Source organism: Lipotes vexillifer, unplaced genomic scaffold (genome assembly GCF_000442215.2).
Source record: "Lipotes vexillifer unplaced genomic scaffold, Lipotes_vexillifer_v1.1 scaffold418, whole genome shotgun sequence".
Classification (NCBI taxonomy): Eukaryota; Metazoa; Chordata; class Mammalia; order Artiodactyla; family Lipotidae; genus Lipotes; species Lipotes vexillifer.
In genome coordinates this window covers 7,024,686-7,047,971 of record NW_006798629.1, presented here as the reverse complement: position 1 = coordinate 7,047,971, position 23,286 = coordinate 7,024,686, and the positions used below count along the sequence as shown (strand labels likewise).

Sequence of the window (23,286 nt, the reverse complement as noted above, 5' to 3'; positions counted from 1 at the left end):
CGCGCCATTCCAGGTGCTCGGTAGGGAAAGCCGCTGCTGAGGGCTGCCTGCATGGGGTTGACTCTGCCAGTAGACGGGCACTGTCAATAAATTTGCCTGTTTCCCAGAAAGAAAAGTTGAGAGTATCTGATTCCTCGGTTAATGTTTCTAACCACTAGGCCATACAGCTTCCTAATCACTAGGTTCACAGACCCCTGCCTGGTTCAATCAGGCCTGACCTCTTATGGGGGTGTGTGACCTGGGGCAGATTACTCAGCTTTCCCACAGCCTCAGTTTCCTCATATCAGATGGCGATAATGATAATAATAATAATAATAGTACCTCCCTTATGAGGTTGTTTGTGAAGTGTAACTTTAAAATGAGTTAATATATGTAAGGGCTCAGAACAACTCCTGGTGTGTAGTAAAAGCTCAGGCTCGATAAACCCCAGCTATATTTTTGCTTCTGCAGGAGGGGGATGGAGGCCCAGAGAAACCACATGTCAAATAAGACGATGGATGGGAAAGCAGTTCATCAGCTGTAATATACTCTACAAATGGCAGTTCCTGTATTTGACCCAACCAAGTTTTCAGAGCCAAATCTCTCATGGCAGTGTTAGGACTTAGTGTGGATCCAGTAAAGGGAACTATTAAGTCCCCTTTTGCTTTCACCTACAGGACTCACTCTGGCCCTGGGTGATGTGGGTGTGGATGAGAGCTCTTCACACGTGGGCATGTGTGGGTTTCAGCATCATGTTCTTTCTGGCCCAGGTCAGTGTGGGATACAATGATGGAAGCAGACTCTGAGACAGGGAACAATTTGCCAATACCCTGATGATGGCCAAAGGCAGTTCCAGGCCAAGAAACCAGGACTCTTGACCTTAGCTCAGTGGTCTTCCCTTTACACTAAGGTGTCACTGAGGAAGGAACACAAGCCCAGCCATCCACAGGAGCCTGGCAGTACAGGTAAGTAAGCAGAGCAGATCAGGGCTGAGAAGATAGGGAAGGGGCAGGGAGGGGAGGGTGGGGCACTAGCAGGCACCCGTCCCTCCAAAGGGGGCTGGCACCACTCATCTCTGGCTGACTGTGGCCACAAGTGAATGCAGTGTCTGGGATTCTCCAGATTATTCTGACTTCCTAAGAAAAACTAGAAATTCATACTTAATAGGAAATTCCCCAATTCTAAAGTTCTTCACATACAAAGCAAATACACATCTGAGCAGCAGAAGTGGCCTGTGGTCACCAGTTAATTCATCCTGTTCTGAAGACATCAGTCTGATCAGCAATGCCATCCAGGCTTACCATAGCAGAGAGTGCAGTGGGCCATGTTCTCCACGTCCTGCTGGTTCTCTGTCTCCCAGACATACAGATGAAATTTCTTGGTCCATCCATCTAGTGCCAACACATACACAAGGTTATTGTTAGCTGAACTAAATCTCAGGCCATGTTTTTCATGCATCTCCCAATTCAGATGAGAAAAATATTAATATGCTATTTTTAAAGAACACATATAATTCTCTATGTCTAAATAATTTGGGACTTCTATTCCAGTTATTATAGTCACTTAGTTCTCTAGTCCTAACCTGGTGGCTGGACTACCATTGGTGTGGGCACAGGAGCTGTGGGTCTTCAGACTCCCAATGTGTGTAAAACTCAACAAACATCAGGTTGTGCTGGAATGAGGGTAAGGGAGTTGAGGCTTCGGTCATTTATAAATTCTGTAAATCTTTAGTGATTGTCCATGGTATGTGATGCCATGTGATGGGAGTTATTAACCATGAACATGCAGACCCTTCAAGGACACGGTCATAGATCTAGGCCCTAAACCATGAGGATGGAGAGAGGCAGAGACCACCAGGGAGGCCTCTCTAGAGTATTCCTGGTGGTCAGAGCTGGGAAGAGTGAGGGGGAATCAGGGAAGGCTTTGTAGGGATGGCAAATCTGTTTATCTCCTTCACCAATCCTTTCCAATTATGATTAATTTAATAACTGATATCAGGTTTAAAAGACAAATAATATTAACAGTAATAAATCCAACAAGATCCATGTGATAACTGGCTAGATAATCAACAAACCCATTCTCTCTTCTTCTGAGGGTCACTACTAGACTACATTTCCTACCATCCCTTGCAGTTAGTTGGACCATATGACTGGGATTTAGCCAACAGCGTGTAGGTGGAAGTGATGAATGCCATTTCCAGGGCATGCACTAATCTCCACTGCCTCCTCTGACAGCCAGATGTAGAGGATCCAGAAAAGGTCTTGAAGCCCTCAGCCATGTTGGGGCCATTGACAGAAGGAACTCAGGTCCTAAATGCAGCAAAGCACCCCTTTCCTTCACCCACACACCCAAGGACCCACATCTCTGGTGACAGATGCAGAAATAACACTTTCTGGTGTTAAGCCCCTGAGACTTGGGCATGAATGGTTTCACAGTCAACCTGCCCTGGCTAATGCAGACTATTTGCAAGGTTTCCACCTCATAATGAAATTAGGAAAGTTTTCAGATGATTTCTCTCAGGAGTTGAGGTGTGGTTTGCAAACAGCTGGATATCTAAGCCTAGTCATGACCATCTCGTTGTCCACTCTGTCAAAGCATGTAGGACAGCGCCTCCCTGAGGGTCAGCCCCACCTCCTGCATTGCTGTGGCCAGGGCCAAGCCAACCTGGACCCTCCTCTGGTAGAAAGGTGCTCAGGATATGAAGATGTCGTGCCCACCCTTGGGAGTAGAGAATGGGCAGGGTCTACTCTGGAAAAGAACATTCTGTAACATACACTCCTTACAGATCATTCACTCTTCCTGTTTAGGATTGCAGCACATCCCAAACATGGTCCCTCACCTGAGCCTCCCTGATGGAAAAACACTTGTGGGGAAAGATATACAAAGAGTGGAACTTTCACTTATGCTAATGTAACACAAAACAAACATGGGAACGTTACTAAGTCTTCCATGCCAAAAACCATCTAAATTTAGGCTTTTTTCTGACTTAGAAATTCAAATCAACAAAGACTGATGAAATGGCTATTAGGTAAAAGTCTTAAGCCACTTGGAGACGCAAAAATGACACAGCCACACCTTCAAAGAGCTTAAAAACCTAAGCGGAAGGATAAACAAATAATATACAAGAAAGAAAGAGACCAGTAAAATATTTTGGGAACACAGGAAGAGGAGATTCATTTCAAAAGGAATGAATAAAAGGAACCAGATGAAGATAATGGCATCTGGCACTTTTGAGAGAATGAGTAGGATCCTTCTCTGGCAAAGAAGAAGGGAAAAGCATTACTGTGTGGAGGAACAGCAAGATAAATGCCCAGAGGTAGGCAGTGGTTATTTATGAATTCTTCTCAACGCCCCTACCCCCCAGACACTTGAGAAAATGCATCTGAAACCCTGGAACTCCCTGACAGAGGGAGGAGGCTGACAAGAACAGTGAGTGGAGAGTTGCCAACATCCAACATTCAGATCCACTTCACACGGTCATAGACCAAACAAAATGGACCTAATAAATCACCGAGGATTAGAGAAAACAAGGTCAGCATGGATATGACACATTAAGAGCTTTACTGGAAATCACATGAGGCAATCTGGAAGGCTTCTGAAACCAGGATCCACAGCAGTGCTCCAGGAGACAGGAGAAGACTGGAGTAACACAGGAACATTGACTTAACTCCAAGAGTTGTGGGGAGATGCTAAGCTGGTGTACATTATTTTTAAACCACAAGAAGCATGGCTGAGGTGTGTTATCTAATGAAGAATTGATGATAATTTTAAAGAAAGTATTTAAAGACTTCAAATAAATTCAAACATACCCTCAAGTTTGTACAAAGGTTTGGTTCACAGGAAAAATTCTATGCAGCACTAATAGACTAGGTGTCGGGAACTCGGGTCCTAGTCCTTGGCCTGCCAGAATTGGCTGTGTGGCCTTGGACAAGCCTCTGGCCTATTTCCTCAACAACAGAGTTTAGGGTAGGAGTCAATGCTGCTGAGCTTTCTTCCTATTTCAATACAGCCTGGTCCCCCGTTATTGTCCTCTGTATTTGCCTCGTGTTCAGGACACTATGTTGACTTTTCTACTCAGCTCAGCTCTTCAATCTGCTGTTTGGCTGGTTGGAAAACAACCTAATTCAACCGAATTGGAATAGCTACAAAACTTGCATCTACTTTTTAACATCTTTATTGGAGTATAATTGCTTTACATTATTGTGTTAGTTTCTGCTGTATAACAAAGTGAATCAGCTATACAGATACATATATCCCTATATCTCCTCCCTCTTGTGTCTCCCTCCACCCTCCATATCCCACCCCTCTAAGTGGTCACAGAGCACCACGCTGACCTCCCTGTGCTATGTGGCTGCTTTCCACTGGCTATCTATTTTACATTTGGTAGTGTATACATGTCCATGCAACTCTCACTTTGCCCCAGCTTACCCTTCCCCCTCCCCATGTCCTCAAGTCCATTCTCTACGTTTGTGTATTTATTCCTATCCTGTGCCTAGGTTCTTCAGAACCACTTTTTCTATTTTTTTGATTCTATATATATATATATATATATATATATATTAGCATACGGTATTTGTTTTTCTCTTTCTGACTTACTTCACTCTGTATGACAGACTCTAGGTCCATCCACCTCACTACAAATAACTCAATTTCATTTCTTTTTATGGCTGAGTAATATTCCATTGTATATATGTGCCACATCTTCTTTATCCATTAATCTGTTGTTGGACACTTAGGTTGCTTCCATGTCATGGCTATTGTAAATAGAGCTGCAGTGAACATTGTGGTACATGACTCTTTTTGAATTATGGTTTTGTCAGAGTATATGCCCAGTAGTGGGATTGCTGGGTCATATGGTAGTTCTATTTTCAGCTTTTTAAGGAACCTCCATACTGTTCTACATAGTGGCTGTATCAATTTACATTCCCACCAACAGTGCAAGAGGGTTCCCTTTTCCCCTCACCCTCTCCAGCATTTACTGTTTGTAGATTTTTTGATGATGGCTATTCTGACTGGTGTGAGGTGATACCTCATTGTAGTTTTGACTTGCAATTCTCTAATAATTAGTCATGTTGAGCATCCTTTCATATGCTTGTTGACAATCTGCATATCTTCCTTGGAGAAATGTCTATTTAGGTCTTCTGCCCATTTTTGGATTGGGTTGTTTGTTTATTTGATATTGAGCTGCATGAGCTCCATGTATATATTGGAGATTAATCCTTTGTCAGTTGCTTCATTTGCAAATATTTTCTCCCATTCTGAGGGTTGTCTTTTTTTGTCTTGTTTATGGTTTCCTTTGCTGTGCAAAAGCTTTTAAGTTTCATTAGGTCCCATTTGTATATTTTTGTTTTTATTTACATTTCTCTAGAAGGTGGGTACAAAACAATCTTGCTGTGATTTATGTCATAGAGTGTTCTGCCTATGTTTTCCTCTAAGAGTTTGATAGTGTCTGGCCTTATATTTAGGTCTTTAATTCACTTTGAGTTTATTTTTGTGTATGGTGTTAAGGAGTGTTCTACTTTCATTCTTTTACATGCAGCTGTCCAGTTTTCCCAGCACCACTTATTGAAGAGGCTGTCTTTTCTCCACTGTATGTTCTTGCCTCCTTTATCAAAGATAAGGTGACCATATGTGTGTGGGTTTATCTCTGAGCTTTCTATCCTGTTCCATCGATATATATTTCTGTTTTTGTGCCAGTACCATACTGTCTTGATTACTGTAGCTTTGTAGTATAGTCTGAAGTCTGAGAGCCTGATTCTTCCACCTCCGTTTTCATTCTCAAGATCGCTTTGGCTATTTGGGGTCTTTTGTGTTTCCATACAAATTGTGTAATATTTTGTTCTAATTCTGTGAAAAATGCCATTGGTAGTTGGATAGGGATTGCATTGAATTTGTAGAGTGCTTTGGGTAGTATAGTCATTTTCACAATGTTGATTTTTCCAGTCCAAGAACATGGTATGTCTCTCCCTCTGTTTGTATCATCTTTAATTTCTTTCATTATGGTCTTATAGTTTTCTGCCCACAGGTCTTTTGTCTACTTAGGTAGGTTTATTCCTAGGTATTTTATTCTTTTTGTTGCAATGGTAAATGGGAGTGTTTCCTTAATTTCTCTTTCAGATTGTTCATCATCAGTGTATAGGAATTCAAGAGATTTCTGTGCATTAATTTCGTATCCTGCTACTTTACCAAATACATTGATTACCTCTAGTAGTTTTCTGGTAGCATCTTTAGGAATGTATCTATATAGTATCATGTCATCTGCCAAGAGTAACAGTTTTACTTCTTCTTTTCTGATTTGGATTCCTTTTTCTTCTCTGATTGATGTGGTTAAAACTTCCAAAACTATGTTGAATAATAGTTGTGAGAGTGGGCAACCTTGTCTTCTCCCTCATCTTAGTGGAAATGTTTTTCAGTTTTTCACCACTGAGAACCACATTGCCTTTGGGATTGTCATATATGGCCTTTATTATGTTGAGGTAATTCCCTCTATGCCTATTTTCTGGAGAGTTTTTATCATAAAGGGGTGTTGAATTTTGTCAAAAGTTTTTTCTGCATTTATTGAGATTATCATATGGTTTTTAACCTTCAATTTGTTAATATGGTGTATCACATTGATTGTTTTGCCTATATTGAAGAATACTTGCATCCCTGTGATAAACCCCACTTGATTGTGGTGCATGATCCTTTTACTGTGCTGTTGGATTCTGTTTGCTAGTATTTTGTTGAGGATTTTTGCATCTATGTTCATCAGTGATATTGACCTGCAGTTTTCTTTTTTTGTGACATCTTTGTCTGGTTTTGGTATCAGGGTGATGGTGGCCTCGTAGAATGAGTTTGGGAGTGAATTCTAAAATTATGCTAAATTTTGTTAAATTACTCCTCCCGAAATCCCTTTAGCCTTCCTCTTAATATTTTCATCTGCTAAAGCTAATTGTTTTTTTCTGCATGATAGCCAGTATTCCATTCTTGGGAATTTTTCTTTTTAAGAGCAGTACACGGAAATAGAAATAGGGCCTGTTCATAAATCTCTCTCATAGTGTTCTTGTATAGATAAAATTAATTAATACGTGGAAAAAGCTTAGAACTTCTCAACTATCTTCTTTTCCTGTTTTTGTCTTTGAATTAAAATCTCATTGTGAATGGGGATTCCAGACCTTGGGCACGTTATTTAACTTCTCTGGGTCTCAGTTTCATCATCTGAAAAATGGGCCCATAATAATAGTTATCTGTTTGAGTTGTTGTAAGGATTAAATGAATCAATAAGTGGGAAGATCTCAGAATAGCACCTGGATCAATAAATGTGAGCTATTTTCCTAGCTATTGTTTCAAAGGAACAAATGCTAGGTATTTTATTAAAAAAATGAAATTCGAAATGAGGCAAACAAATTGCATTTTCCCTGTAATCCTCCACTTTTTGACTTTAAAAAAGAGGGTCACATTAAGTCTTATGTTTTGAAACATAAGGCAATTAGACAGTTCTTAATGGGATTAGGCAAGAATCGTCCAAATGCTATAATATTGCTTTATTTAGGGCTGAGGTTGATTCAGTGGATGGTTTAAGAAATCTTTCCAATATGCCCCATAACTTCCAAGCATGTTTAAATGGACGAGAATTTATGCATCTGTTTATACAATCATTTCAAATTGAACAACCATAATTTTTCTAGAAGTATGGGGGTGTTGTTCTGAAAAATAAAATAACATAGAGGTGAAAGACAAAAGCCCCACAGGTTGTCAAAGGAAGCCCTCAAGTGGATAATTCAGAAGGAAAATTACAGAACATTCCCACTCTCCTAACTGGATTCCACTAAGGATAAAGCACAGAGTAGGGAAGGTTATGAGATGCAATACGCCCAGTTGTGAAGAAATGAGGATTTGTTGAAAGTCTCTGAGGATGGGGTTTCACTGCATCTGAGCTGGCAAGTACCATTTAACAACTTTCTAAACTGTTAAATTGAAGGAACAGACTCATCCCCCAGCATCCTGGAGCAAGAATATGTCTAAGAAATGAAAAGAAGAGCAGACAGAAAGGACAGAACTGAGATGCAAGTACCTTTAAGCTGGCAGTTTCTTCTCATACACTCTGTCATTCTTTCACTCGCACCTAAAGCAGCTGAGAGGGCCAGAACATCTTGACAAAGGACCATCCAGATGCTGTCTGCCCAGGATCCCCTCTCAGAGAGCAGCACTGATGAACAATGGGGTGGGGTTAATCATAATTGTACCCTGAGTATCACTCTCCAAATGTTAGAGAAATGCCTTTTTTTTTTTTTTGGTACGCGGGCCTCTCACTGTTGTGACCTCTGCCGTTGCGGAGCACAGGCTCCGGACCCGCAGGCGCTCAGCGGCCGTGGCTCACGGGCCCAGCCGCTCCACAGCATGTGGGATCTTCCCGGACCGGGGCACGAACCCGTGTCCCCTGCATCAGCAGGCGGACTCTCAACCACTGTGCCACCAAGGAAGCCCCTGGGAAATGCCTTTTAAAAAGTAGATAATTACACCTGGATAGGAGCCTTAAATAACATCAAGTTGTGACACTCTCTCCATTTTAGAGCTGAGCAAAATGAAAGACAAAGAGACTTTTCCTACAGCACCTTGTTATTGATGAAAGAGCCAAAGACAAAAGTTCCATCTCTAATTTAAACTGTTATGTATTTGAAACAAAAGCAAAAATAAACAAATGGGACTACATTAAACTAAAAAGCTTTTGCACAGTGAAGGAAAGAAACCATCAACAAAAAGAAAAGGCAGCCTACTGAATGGGAGAAGATATTTTCAAACCATATATCCAGTAAGTATAGAAAGAACTCATATAACTCAACATCAAAAAACAAACAACCCAATTACAAAATAGGCAGAGGACCTGAATATTTTTCCAAAGACATACAGATGACATTGGATACATGAAAAGATGCTCAACATCACTAACCATCAGGGAAATCAAAACCACAATGAGATATAACCTCATACCTGTCAGAATGTCTATCATCAAAAAGAGAACAAATAGATATGGGAACATATGTATATGTATAACTGATTCACTTTGTTATAAAGCAGAAACTAACACACCATTGTAAAGCAATTATACTCCAATAAAGATGTAAAAACACCCAAAAACCCACAACATTGTAAATCAACTACCCTTGAAAATATTTTTTAAATGCAAAAAATTTTTTAAATTAATTTCATTGTGTGTGTGTACCACAGGTTCAATATATAAATTATGTCAAATTGATTACATTGTTTTTCAAAATAAAGAATTTTTGATATTAAAAAAAAAGAACAAATAACAAGTGTTTGTGAGAATGTGGAGAAAAGGGAACACTCATGCACTGTTGGTGGGAGTGTAAATTGGTGCAGCCACTGTGGAAAACTGTATAGCAGTTCCTCAAAAATTAAAAATAGAAGTACCATATGATCCAGCAATTTCACTTCTGGGTATTTACCCAAAGAAAACAAAACACAGATTCAAAAAGATATATGCACACTTATGTTCATGGCAGGATTATTTACAACAGCTACAAAATGGGAGCAACCTAAGTGTCCTTCGGTAGATCAATGGATAGAGAAGATGTTTTATTTATATATATATATATATATACACACACACATAAATATATACATATACATATATAGAGATGTGTATACACACACACACAATGGAATATTACTTAGCCACAAAGAGAATGAAGTCTTGCCATTTGTGACAATATGGATGGACCTAGAGGGTATTATGCTAAGTGAAATAAGTCAGAATGGAGAAAGAAAACTACCATATGATTTCACTCATGTGTGGAATCTAAGAAACAAAAAAAAATGAACAAACATAAAACAGAAACAGACTCATAGATACCGAGAGCCAACTGGTGGTTGCCAGAGGGAGGAGGGTGGGTGGATGAGAGAAATAGGTGAGGGAGGTTAAGAGGTACAAAATTCCAGGCTTCCCTGGTGGTGAAGTGGTTAAGGATCCGCCTGCCAATACAGGGGACATGGGTTCGAGCCCTGGTCCAGGAAGATTCCACATGCTGCAGAGCAACTAAATTCCTGCACCACAACTACTGAGCCTGCACTCTAGAACCCGCGAGCCACAACTTCTGAGCCTGCGTGCCACAACTACTGAAGCCCGCACGCCTAGAGCCCATGCTCCACAACAAGAGAAGCCACTGCAATGAGAAGCCCGTGTACCACATGAAGAGTAGCCCCCGCTCACCACAACTAGAGAAAGTCCATGCACAGCAAAGAAGACACAATGCAGCCAAAAATAAATAAATAAAATAAATAAATTTATAAAAATTAAAAAAGAGGTACAAAATTCCTGTTACAAAATATATGAGTCACAGCTATAAAACATACAGTGTGGGGAATATAGTCAATAACTATGTAATATCTTTGTACGGTGACATATCATAACTAGACTTATTATGGTGACCATTTTGTATGTATAAAAATATCAAATCACTATGTTGTACACACCTGAAACTAATAAAATATTATGTCAATTATACTTCAATAAAAATAAAAAATAAAGTGTGACTTGTTTCACCCTGCCTTTACTAATCCAGAGAGTTGCCACCATCCCCCAACCCATCCCTGTCCAGACACCCTGGGAGGCAAGAGGGATTAACAGGGAACAAGGGACTCACCCTCTGCATCTTAACTTTATTTCTGAAAACTCAAGATATTTTGTCCATCCTTCCCAACAGTTCGCAAGCTGTCATGATCTTCCTATTGATTTTAGAAGCATATTCACGGCTGTGTCAACAAAATCTCTCACCTAACACTTGTGCTACACACCCAACCTTCAGAGAAAATTAAATGGTCTAACACAGCTGAATTCCTTAGCTCTTAGGTTGAACCACGACACTTCCATTTTTGCAGATCAGAAACGGTTGAATATTGGCAATGGAATGAAGCTCAGTCTGATATTCAAAAGCATCCTGAAATCACTTAAAAAGGAAATCGCCTTTCATTCTGATAAATCATCCCAGATGTTCCATGAGAATGTGTTACATGGGTTTCAGTTAGAAAAGTAAAGTCTAGAGAATAGATCAATAAATACATTGTGGTACAAATAGAAAACAAACTTATGGTTACCAAAGGGAAAAGGGGAGAGATGGATAAATTAGGAGTTGGGGATTAACATATACATACTACTATATATAAAATAGGTAACCAACAAAGATCTACTGTATAACACAGGGAACTATATTCAATATCTTGTAATAACCTATAATGGACAAGAATCTGAAAAAGAGTGTATATATATATATATATATATATATATATATATATCTGAATCACTGTGCTGTATACCTGAAACTAACACAAAATTGTAAATCAACTATACTTCAATTTTTAAAAATTATGGTATATACACACACTAGAATACTTCAGAAAAGCAGTTTAAAAAAATTGCTCATATAAACAACATGGATGAACAAAAGAACAGACATTGAGTGAAAGAAGCCAGATATAAAGAGTACATTCTGTAGGATTCAGTTTGCACCAAGGCTCAGAACAGGTGACGGAAGCCAGAAAGGTCGTACTAGAAAACGTATAGAATGCCAAAAGTATTCAATATCTCGAACCATGTCTAGGTCACAGTGCTTTAAACATATACAAAAATCCATCTAGCTGTATCCTTAAAATCAGTGCCTCTTACCCACTTTGTATATGGATGTGGATTTTATATCCCAAATAAAAAAAAGGAGAGAAAATTACAGTCTGTGGACCCCCGAGATACAGGTTAGCCTAGAGTGGTTAAGCACAGGCTGTGAAGGCAGATAAAATCGGTCAGATATTTGATCTTTGATGATATACTTAACCTCTCTCTAAGCCTCAGTATTCTTATCTCTGAAATGGAGATCACAATGACATTTACCTTATACAGTTTGGGGGATAATTCAATAAGACAGTGTTTAAAAGGCACATGGCACAGAGGCTCAAGGATGGCCAGTAGGTACCAGCAGTAGCACTGGTAGCAGAGTCTGTAATGAGACATACCCCCAACCCCGCACCTGCCCCCTCCCATGCATATACTTCAGTTTCTGGAGAATTCTTCCCCTGACCAGCTGTCACTCCTCATGTGCTCCTTGGTGGAGGGACAGGAACCAGGCACTAACCCCCAGAACCCGGCACAGCCGTGGTCCCCCACTTACCAGTAGGGCTTCTGGGAGGTTGTGGTCCTCTGTGAAGGTGATGACCGCAGAGGTGATGTCCAGCGCACTGAGCTCCGGCGTGGCTGTGCTGATGGAACCTGCATCCTGGGTCCAGCCCGCCTGGAAGAACACGGCCACCTTCCTCAGGAGGTGGCCCGTGCGCACGCGCTTGAATACATGTCTCACCACAAAACTCATGGAGTCCCCAAGGTTCCTGCTGCTAGAGGACCCTGCCAGGGCGAGTCCCCTGACCTCCTGCAGGAGCGCGGGCCTCCCCTTATGGTCGGAAAAGCGAACCACGTAATCTGTTTTGCTGTCGTAGGAGACGATGGCCACCCAGGCACCCGTGGGGCAGTTACTCCCACTGATTTCCATCTTCATCAACAGAGATAGTAAAATGCCTCTCATCCTCTCGAAATCCAACTGGGAGACGTCATTTGACAGGTCCAAGGCGAAGACCACCTCGGTCGGGAACACTGGGCATTCGGAAACACCTAGACACGTAGATACACAGATTTAGGATTGTCTATAATGTCTGTAAACGGGTGAAGGTTGGAGTGAATAAGAAGAAATGTTATCTACCTGAACAGGCTAGAAGGGAAACGATTTTGGAGAGAAAAGACGTTGTTAGTTGACATAGGCGAACCCACGTTTGCCAGCTTCAATACGAAAACCATCTCCTCTGAGAAATTCAAGCCTCTCCAAGTTCTGCCTGAGTGTGGCAGAGAGACCTCACCTTGCTCCCCAATATCCACTTTCCCTTTTTACATGGTAACAGAAACCCAGTCTCTGGCTGGGTATATGGCTACCTGGAACAAAGGGTACATTTCCCAGTTGGGTAGCATCTTACTAAGCTCTGGATAACAGAATTGGAACCATGGGAGGTACAACCTTGAAAAAGTATCCTCCTTTCCTTTACCTGCTGGCTGAAGCTTGATGGACATCTTGGACCGTGAGGTGATTTTGGAAACAGCATCCCCACCCCAGTGGCAGTTCAGGAAAATATAAAGAGGCTGCATCCCTGAGCACCTATCCCTAGGCACCATGGCACTCCATCATCCTGGGACTGGCTACTTCCAGGCTGATTTGAGGACTATGTTGGTGTCCCTGCGTTTGAGCACTGAGTCACACTGTACTGAACTTAAATCTAATACACTTAGCTACTCAGAAACTATATATACACACACATATATGTACACACATATCTTAAATTCTATATAATAAAATATAGTAATATTAGTAATTAATTATTAATATTAATCATTGTATTGTTGGCTATTGATATATTGTTTATTAATGTTAGTAATAATATTAATTGTATACTGCATATATTATGTATAAGTGTGTATACACAAGCAATATATTTTCATGGAAAATACTAGAAAACAATATATTAAAATTACCCATAATTTATCATATATATGTGTATATATGTATATCATTTGTTTTATTTTATTTTATAAGACTTGGAGCTTAGAATATGCTCTATTCTGAATCTTTTTTCACTTTATGATATTCCTTCCATCAATAAATTTAGAGCAGTATCATTTGGTCTCCTATGATGTCTCATGATTTCTTCTGCCAACATCCCTTTGTGATGAGAATACTTGAACTTGTGTATCTGTTCATTTCTGTCCAATTACAGCTCCAAATAGGTCTACAATTATGGCTTTTGATATGTATTGTCCAATGGCTCTTCAGAAAAGTTGTACCAATTGACATGCCTACATTTCTCAACTCTGGATAGGGATTTTTTTCCTCATCTTAAAAAAATTTCCAATTTGAAACAAAAAAAATCTTATTTTAATTTGTATTCTTTGACTTCTTGTGGGGCCAAACATTTTTACAGGTTTATTGTATTTTTTTCTTTTCTGAATCCTCCATTCATGTTTTTGGCCCGTTTTCAGTCTAAAAGAGTTTTTTAAACGTAGGTTTAGCAAATATGAAATATCTGTGTTTGTAGATGAAAATGATTGAGTAGCAGTGATTTTATATATTTCAACATGATAGAGTAAAGAAGTTAGGGCCTTTCCCTGGGCTCATTGCTTATATTGCATAGATTTTCCCCATTTTTCTGTTTGTTTTTGAGTTTACAGTGCTCCTGAATGTAAAAGGGGTTTAACTTTTAACTCTGAAACTCTTTTCCTTTGTGGTCAAGGTGATGGTATTATTCTTTATGATTTTTAGGAAAGAAAATTCCAGAATCTCCCTGAACAGCAACTGGATGGGAATGGACAGAATATGGGAGAGTCAGCATAATAGGGGTGGGATGATTGTGGAGAAGACCCAAACTAAGCAATTTGCCAAGTCAATGTTCACTGCCTATTGCCAGTAAGTGGAGAAATGTGTATATTATAGGATGCAAATATCCTGGAGCACATTGAAGACAAAGAATTCCAATCTGGGAATGTGACAAAGCATTACTTAAGATTTGATGATTCACAGTTCCATTTTTAAAACACAAATGTTAATTTAAAAAGACCCATTTCTTACTGAAGGTTCACTGTTGATCCCTCTTGTTTAAATGGATGAAATAAAAGAACCTGTTTTGTGATAAGAAGCACCAAGATGTGCAGGTGTGCAATTATCATTGCATTGCGTGAGGTGCCAATTGTAGAGGAATTTTTCTTCACTGGTGAGATGGCATGCCTTTCATCCACTTCATTTCTTCTAATTTAATTTAATTTTACTGAAGTATGGTTGATTTATAACATCGTTTTAGCTTCACGTGTACAGCAAAGTGATTAGTTATACACATATATGTATTATATATTCTTTTACAGATTTTTTTCCCTTATAGGTTATTACAAAATATTGAGTATAGTTCCCCTGTGCTATACAGTAGGTCCTTGTTGGTTATCTATTTTATGTATAGTAGTGTGTATATGTTAATCCCAAACTCCTAATTTGTTCCTCCCCCCTTTCCCCTTTGGTAACCATAAGTTTGTCTTCTATGTCTGTGGGTCTATTTCTATTTTGTAAATAAATTCATTTGTAACTTTTTTTAGATTCCACATATAAGTGATATCATACGAGATTTGTCTTTATCTGACTTACTTAGTATGATAATCTCTAGATCCATCCATGTTGCTGCAAATGGCATTATTTCATTTTTTTTAATGGCTGACTAGTATCCCATTGTGTATATGTACCACATCTTTGTCCATTCATCTGTGGATGGACATTTAGTTTGCTTCCAGGTCTTGGCTATTGTAAATAGTGCTGCAATGAACATTGTGGTGCATGTATCTTTTTAAATTACGGTTTTCTCCAGATGTATGACCAGGAGAGGGATTGCAGGATCGTATGGTAGCTCTGTTTTTAGTTTTTTGAGGAACCTCCATACTGTTCTCCATATCATCCACTTCACTTCTGAGACCACATTGGTGAAACTTACTTACCCAAGTGGGGACTGAGCCAAATATGTTAAATTATAAGAGCTTCCCATGATGGACCATGGCACCTCCAAACCCCAGGTGACTTATGTTCTCAGTGCATGATCCATTCCCACTTCACACCCCTGGCTCCTTTCTAGCCTTTCCCAACAACTTACAGCAATTTTCGTGAGCAAAATTGATGATTTCACAAGGCTGTTAGAAAGATGGAGAAAGAAAGGAAAGAGTACTTAATTTGAAGCATGTTCCTCCTCACCGTCATGACTTAGAAATGTCATATGGATGTTATCCCTGCCTATCTGAAGCTTTTTAATCCACAACAGAAAACCCAAAAGTTGTTACAACAGATGGAACTTTCCAGAAGTTATATTTTTGGATCCAGTGGATATTTTTTAACTATTTTATATACAATATACTGCCCAAATTATTAGAGATAGGTAGATAAGGGGAACCTTTATTTTTTTAAAAAAATCTGCCTCACAAAGGAATGGAATCAAATCTGATTTTGAAGAAGTTTAGTTCCAGGAATGTCAGCACAGAAGGCAGAAAAATGCCTGTAATTCTTGGATCTCTACCTTAGCGATTTCTGTAACATTTCTTTAGAATGACAGGCAAGACATTCTACCCCCAACACCTCCCCTAGAATTCTGTTCCATTCCTTTGATCCCTTCCTCTCTGTTCTGTTCTCCCCTTGACCCCATCACTTCCTGCTCCTCAGTTGCCCCACGTCCTTCCCTCCCCTCCCCTCAATAGTATTTTTGTACTTGTGTGACGAAAAATCATCATAAGACTGAGATCATTTTCCGGTGTGCCATAAGACACAGTGGCCTGTACTATACTATGTGTTGGCTTATGAATACTTTACAAGCAATTTTTGAACCTTACAAAAATGCTTCCCCCCCCGACTGGGATAGTAACCTCAAAGTCTTTCTTTTCATGCCCACTGGTATTTCTCAAAAACATCCAGATTTAAAATATTATTCTACTCTTTAAAATATTTAAAATATTGTTTAAATATTTAAAATATTATTCTACTCCTTTTATTTAATTTGGTTACAACCTACCAGAGTAAAGTCTATAAACTTAAAGTACTAAGAGAACTTACAAGAGGAGAAACTAAAGAATCTTTACAGATTTCTATTTTGTGAAAGTGGAAAGTTTTTTGTTTTAAAACTTACAATTAAAATCTTCATACCAGCAGAAACAACAGATTCTGTAACTATTTCAGATATTGGAATAATCAGATAGAAAATATAAAATAACTACATTTTGTATGTCTAAAGAAATAAAAGATATCCTTGAAAATATTTTTAAAAAATCTTCACCTACCATCACATCTATCACATCTTTGGGGACCTTGATGCCCTGGAAAGAACAGAAATGGGTTTCAAATGCAAGATTCTGGAAGTCCAACACATTATTCTGAAGAGTTGGCAAGAGAGTTTGAGAAAGCTCACCACACTACAGAGACCTCCTTCTGCCTTGCTCCTGGGCCTGAAGTTCTGTCTGACTCCTTAAGGAAGGAGGTCAGAGTGTCTAGGAGATGTATCCGAGACCTCAGAGTCCAGGGTGCCCAGGGAGATGCTACAGAAAGACTCTTAGGAGACCAGGTTATTTTGAGACTAAGCCACAGATTTTTTTGTTTTTTTGTTTTTTGGGGTTTTTTGTTTGTTTTAATTAATTTATTATTTTATTTTATTTTTGGCTGTGTTGGGTCTTCGTTGCTGCACACAGGCTTTCTCTAGTTGCAGCGAGCGGGAGATACTCTTCATTGTGTTGCGCAGGCTTCTCATTGCGGTGGCTTCTCTTGTTGTGGAGCACAGACTCTAGGCGCATGGACTTCAGTAGTTGTGGCTTGCAGGCTCTAGAGCACAAGCTCAGTAGTTGTGGCACATGGGCTTAGTTGCTCTGCAGCATGTGGGATCTTCCCGGACCAGGACTCAAACCAGTGTCCCCTGCATTGGCAGGCAGATTCTTTTTATTTTTTTTATAATTGTGTGTGAACTTTTTTTTAAATTTATTTATCTTATTTATTTTTTATTTTTGGCTGCATTGGGTCTTCATTGCTGCACACAGGCTTTCTCTAGTTGCAACGAGAGGGGGCTACTCTTCGCTGTGGTGCCGGGGCTTCTCATTGCGTTGGCTTCTCTTGTTGCGGAGCACAGACTCTAGGTGCACAGGCTTCAGTAGTTGTGGCTCGTGAGCTCTAGAGTACAGGCTCAGTAGTTGTGGCACACGGGCTTAGTTGCTCCACAGCATGTGGGATCTTCCTGGACCAGGGCTCGAATCCATGTACCCTGAATTGGCAGGCAGATTCTCACCCACTGCGCCACCAGGGAAGCCCCAAGCCACAGTTTAGGATCAAGTTCAGGAAAAGGCCATTCAAGATCCCAGGACCACTTATAGGCAGTCTAAAGTGGACCCCTGTCCTCCCCTACCTCTTCTCTTCAGGCCACCCACCACCACCCTATCTATTCCCTAGCATCACACAAGTCTTCCCTGGAGCCCTTCACAACAGATCTGCCTGACTCCAGCCACTCTGGGAGTCTGGAGATCTTTGTGCTTATTTGTACTCTACGAGGTAGTCATTTGTGACTTCCTGCAGCTCACTATAATCTCCTCAGCCTTTGTTTCTTTATCTGTAAAATGGGCATGGTGGTCCTTCTTCTTTTAAGATTTTTGTGCACCTCTCCAGCAAACGCTAAACTGCAGTGAAACCACCTGGTTCAACCCACAGCTGACTCACTGCACCTTCCTTCACGGATGATGGCCTCATCTCTTAGGACAGGCATGGGGCAAAGCGACAACCACCTCTAGTCTTTCCTTTCATACCAAATGACCTTCTAGGGAATTTTACAAATATCTGTGGGCTTTCAACATTATCAGTGTGGTTAAGATTATATAAATATCATATTTTGTTAGGATTTCTTTCTGGTTTTTGTATAAATGTTGCCGCTCATCTTGTTTACACTGATAAACACACTCTCCAGTGAGTTTTATGTATTGTTTTATGTACTTAGACAGATCCATGAATCTCCAGCCACTCCACATATTCCCCATGTTCAAGTCAAAATATGTATATTTAATAAATACTATACTGTGTAAGAACTTGAAGCTAATGTCCTCTAAATTAAATTTGGCCCATTCCCTATATAGCTCCTCCTGTGCATTTTAAATGTTTATTTCTTCTTAGAGATGTCTCATCAAATCCTTATTCAATTTTACACAAAGGTTGAAAATAAAAGAAAGGAGAAATCCATGTTACCACTGGTCCTGGAGGGCCTGGGTCACCTGGAGTTCCAACGAATCCAGGAAGTCCAGCATTACCCTAAAAATGACCAAACCAAAGAGATAAGCTTCCCCCTTGAACACGACTTGATTAAAACCAATAGACCCACCTTGAGATTCCAAGTTGTCATTATATCTGAGTCTAATGAGTCTGCTATGGACCAGTTAGTTCATGAACCGTCATCAGTAGAGTGAGACACGGAGACTGGGTGGGGGAGGCGGGGATGGGGGGGGTCTTTGTGGGAACCATCTAAGTCCCCCCTATACACACCTAACCCCAGCCAACATGTGTAAATTCACACAAACACTTCTAAACAGAGCCTTAAAGTATGTCTCGATATTCAGCTGAGGCTCCAGGTCATATAATTAAATGAATGCAGGAAATGTGTATTGAAGGCCAGGCATCAGGAGAAAGGAATCTTCTGGTCTTCAGTGTCTCAGAAAAGGTCTATGCTGACCATGGACTCACTGCTTATCTGACAGGGATTTGAACTGACACAGCATTATCTGAGTATAATTGATGCTTTATCTTTTTTTAATTTTAAAACAAGAGAGAGAAGTTTAGCTGAGCAGGGTAATATTAGCCAGTAGCAAGCCAAGTTAGGCATAGTTCTAATTTTTCTTTATGTCCTTGCCAGTTTATGAAAATACCAGTTATTGGGTGCCCAGACAATATACATTCTCTTTCCGTTCCTCTCTTCTACGTTGAACACTAGTCCATGTTCTTTTCCCAGAAGGCCTTGCTCTCTAATGTATATCAGCTAAACACTACCAAGTTGTTAGGTATCTGCAGGGTTACTCTTTCCAAAAAGAGATGGTAGTGATTGTGGCTCTTCAATACTGAATCTTCCAAACCTGAAGGAATGGGTTTTATTGGTAGACTCTATAAAGCACAGAGAAAAACATGACTAAGTCCACTAAGATGGCAGCCACATTCTTGAGAGTTTAGTCCTAGAATAGCTAAGAGAAAGTAAAGGCTTGGAAGAATCTTAAAGAAACAGTAATATTTGCCCTGCAGCTAAACCAATACTTTTTCAAATGATGTCTAGATTTACCAAAGACAGAGGTGTCTCCAAACTTGTTCTTTAAAAGGTTGATACTACATAACTGAAACTCCAACTTGAATTTTCTGTTGTTATGGTTTGGTGAGCTGCATTTGCATTCAGAAGATATATGATAATGGGACTAAGTGGGGAGTGACCAGGAAGGTGTAGAATATTCTGACGAGGACATGGGCTTCCTGCTAAGAAGTCCATTAACCCAGTGGAAGTATAGTCCTGTGAGTAGACTGTCATGATGTGGGCCTCTATAGATCTGGGGAAATTCCTTTGGTTCTTACCCTCTTCCCTCCGATTCCCTTTGCCCCCTTCTTTCCTTGGTGGCACAGGTCACCAACTTCTCCCTTAATAGAATCAAAAGTAGAACCATGAGTGTAAAGAAAAATAAGTACAAATAACTGACACATGCTGCATACCAGACGTCAGGCCCAGAAAGATATCTTCTTACTTGTGCGCCAGGGTAGCCAGGAAATCCGGGTTCCCCCTAGTGTCAGAAATGAGATAAGGTCTTGTTTAGTGTCATGCGATTAAGTCTTTCTTTGACATTCCTTGGGGGGAAAAGAAGATACTATAATTTTGAGAAAACAAACTCAAAGCAGGTGCCAGAAAAAACAACTATCGCAAAGGCTGTTGTCTTAAACTACTCCCAGGTGGCCGTATTTTATTTCTATAATTCAATGCAAAGCAACATGCAAGTGATTTTTACAAATTCTTCCTCCCTCCTTGATATATTGTGTAATAAAACTTTCTTCTTGTGCATTTTTATTTATCTATCAGTTTAAATAACCAGAGATATGATCCAATTGAAACCAAGGGAAGGGCTACCAAATTGACTGCTGGGAAGCAGATGATCATTGTCAGACCAAAGACATACTACCAAGCAAGTATTCACTCAAGAAGTATTTATTTAACACCTACTATGTTCCAGGCATGTCTCTAGGTGTTGGGAGTTCCATTGTGAACAGAACAAAGACCCTGCCATCAAGGAACTTACCTGCTAGTGAGAAAGAGATGTAAAATCTACTAGGGTGAGATCAATGCTATTCCAGAAAAAGGATTAAGAAATAAAGAATGTAAGGGTGAGGGGTTAGCCATTTTATATAAGGGGGTCAGGCAAAACCGTTTTGTAAAGGTAGCATTTGGGTAAAGACCAGCATGAATTCAGGAAGCAAGCCAAGCAGATGTGTGGAAGTAGAGCATCCCAGGCAGAGGAAAGAGTATGTGAAAACCATAAACAAGGGTATGAATGTGTGCTGTGTTTGACCAACAATGAAGCAGAATAATGGGATGGGGAGGGGCAGATTATGTAAAATCTTGTGGGCCACATAACAGTGGGGTTAACTCTGAATGCCATTGGGAGCCATGGCTGGGTTTTGAGTAAAAAAGTGACATGACCTGCCTCTGTATTTACAAGATGGCTCTGGTGTCTTCAAAGAAAGCTAACTAGAAGGGCAGAAGCAGGGGGAACAGTTAGGTGGCTCTGACACTAATCCAGGTGCTAAATCATGTTGGCTTGCCCAGAGTGTAGCAGTGGTGGTGGTGAGACAGAATGACAGCTGGATATATTCTGAAGATAGACTCACCCTTAAGTGTTGATGGATTAAATGTAAGGGGTGAGAGAAAGAGACTTATTAAAGATGAAACAAGCATCTGTTTTAAGTAACTGGAGGGATGGAGTCTCCGCATCCCGAAATGGGGAAGGCAGGAGGAAGGGCAGGTGAATCAGTTTGGGCTGACTGGATGTTTGATGATATTAAAGGATCATTGCTCATTCTTAGGTGTGATGATGGTATTGTGGTTATATTTTTAAAGAATCTTTTAGAGATGCAAGCTGAAATATTTATGCATGAAATATATGATATCTGGGATTTGCTTCAAAATAATTGGTGGGGGAGTGGGAAAATGTGAGTGGGACTATAAATAAAACAAAACTAAATTGGCCAAGCGTTTTTCATTGTTTGAGCTAGGTAATATGTACACAGGGGGAGGTATCATCATATTAGTCTCTCCACTTGTATATATGTTTGAATTTTTCCATAACAAAAGATTAGAAAACAAAAGAAGAAGAAAAAAGTTGCTTGGGGACATGCCAACTTTCAGGTGCCTATGAGATAAGCAAGTGGAAACATATTTGGAGCTTAAGAGATTGGTCCAAGCTAGAGAAGTAAACTGAGATCAGAGGACAGATGGCACTTGATGCCACGAGACTGAATAAGGTCACCTGAGGAGTGAGTAACGAGGGAGAGAAATATGAGGATAGCATCTTGAGTCCTCAACATTTAGAGCTCAAGAACATTCAGAAGATCCAGCCAAGAGCAGCCAGTGAAAACCAAGGAAGTGGTATGTGCTGGAAGTTGAGTGAGCAAAGGTTTAAAGAACAAGCCCATTATCGTCTCTGTCAAATGCTGCTGACACGGAACACAATGAGGGCAGAGAACTGACCACTGGACTTAGCACCATGGGTTTTTCTGTTTTTTGTGTTTTTTTAAAAAATATTTTGATCTAATTTATTTTCTTTCTTTCTTTATTTTCAGCTGTGTTGTGTCTTCGTTGCTGCACATGGGCTTTCTCTAGTTGCAGTGAGCGGGGGTTACTCTCCGTTGTGGTGCGTGGGCTTCCCATTGCGGTGGCTTCTCTTGTTGCAGAGCACGGGCTCTAGGTGCATGGGCTTCAGTAGTTGTGGCACGAGGGCTCAGTAGTTGTGGCTCATGGGCTCTAGAGCGCAGGCCCAGTAGTTGTGGTGCACGGGCTTAGTTGCTATGCGGCATGTGGGGTCTTCCCAGACCAGAGCTCGAACCCCTGTACCCTGCCTTGGCACACAGATTCTTAACCACTGTGCCACCAGGGAAGCCTCTGGGTTTTTTTCTTCTAATTTTTATTTTATATTGGAGCATAGTTGATTAGCAGTGTTGTGTTAGTTTCAGGTGTACAGCAAAGTGATTCATTTATATATATACATGTATGTATTCTTTTTCAAATTCTTTGTCCATTTAGGTTATTACAGAATATTGAGCAGAGTTCCCTGTGCTATACAGTAGGTCCTTGTTAGTTACCTATTTTAAATATTGTAGGGTGTACATGTCAATCCCAATTTCCCAATCAGTCCCTCCCCCTGCCTTCCCGCCCTCAACGCCAGGAAACGTAAGTTTCTTCTCTAAGTCTGTTTCTGTTTTGTAAATAAGTTCATTTGTTTTGGGTTTTTTTTTTTTGGTATGCAGGCCTCTCACTGTTGTGGCCTCTCCCGTTGCGGAGCACAGGCTCCGTACATGCAGGCTCAGCGGCCATGGCTCACGGGCCCAGCTGCTCCACGGCATGTGGGATCTTCCCGGACCGGGGCACAAACCCGTGTCCCCTGCATCGGCAGGCGGGCCCTCAACCATTGCGCCACCAGGGAAGCCCTGTATCATT

At 40.4% G+C, this 23,286-nt stretch overlaps 1 protein-coding gene across 1 annotated transcript in view; it reads right to left on the bottom strand.

Annotated features, from left to right (window-relative positions):
- Positions 1-23,286, bottom strand: part of LOC103088616 (collagen alpha-4(VI) chain-like) — a 136,010-nt gene that overhangs the window by 13,301 nt on the left and 99,423 nt on the right. Inside the window, 8 exon segments of the mRNA XM_007470646.1 lie at positions 1,281-1,370; positions 12,134-12,631; positions 13,850-13,861; positions 15,691-15,727; positions 16,862-16,897; positions 18,798-18,860; positions 20,160-20,222; positions 20,327-20,362. Of these exon segments, the coding sequence (XP_007470708.1) occupies positions 1,281-1,370; positions 12,134-12,631; positions 13,850-13,861; positions 15,691-15,727; positions 16,862-16,897; positions 18,798-18,860; positions 20,160-20,222; positions 20,327-20,362 (835 nt within the window).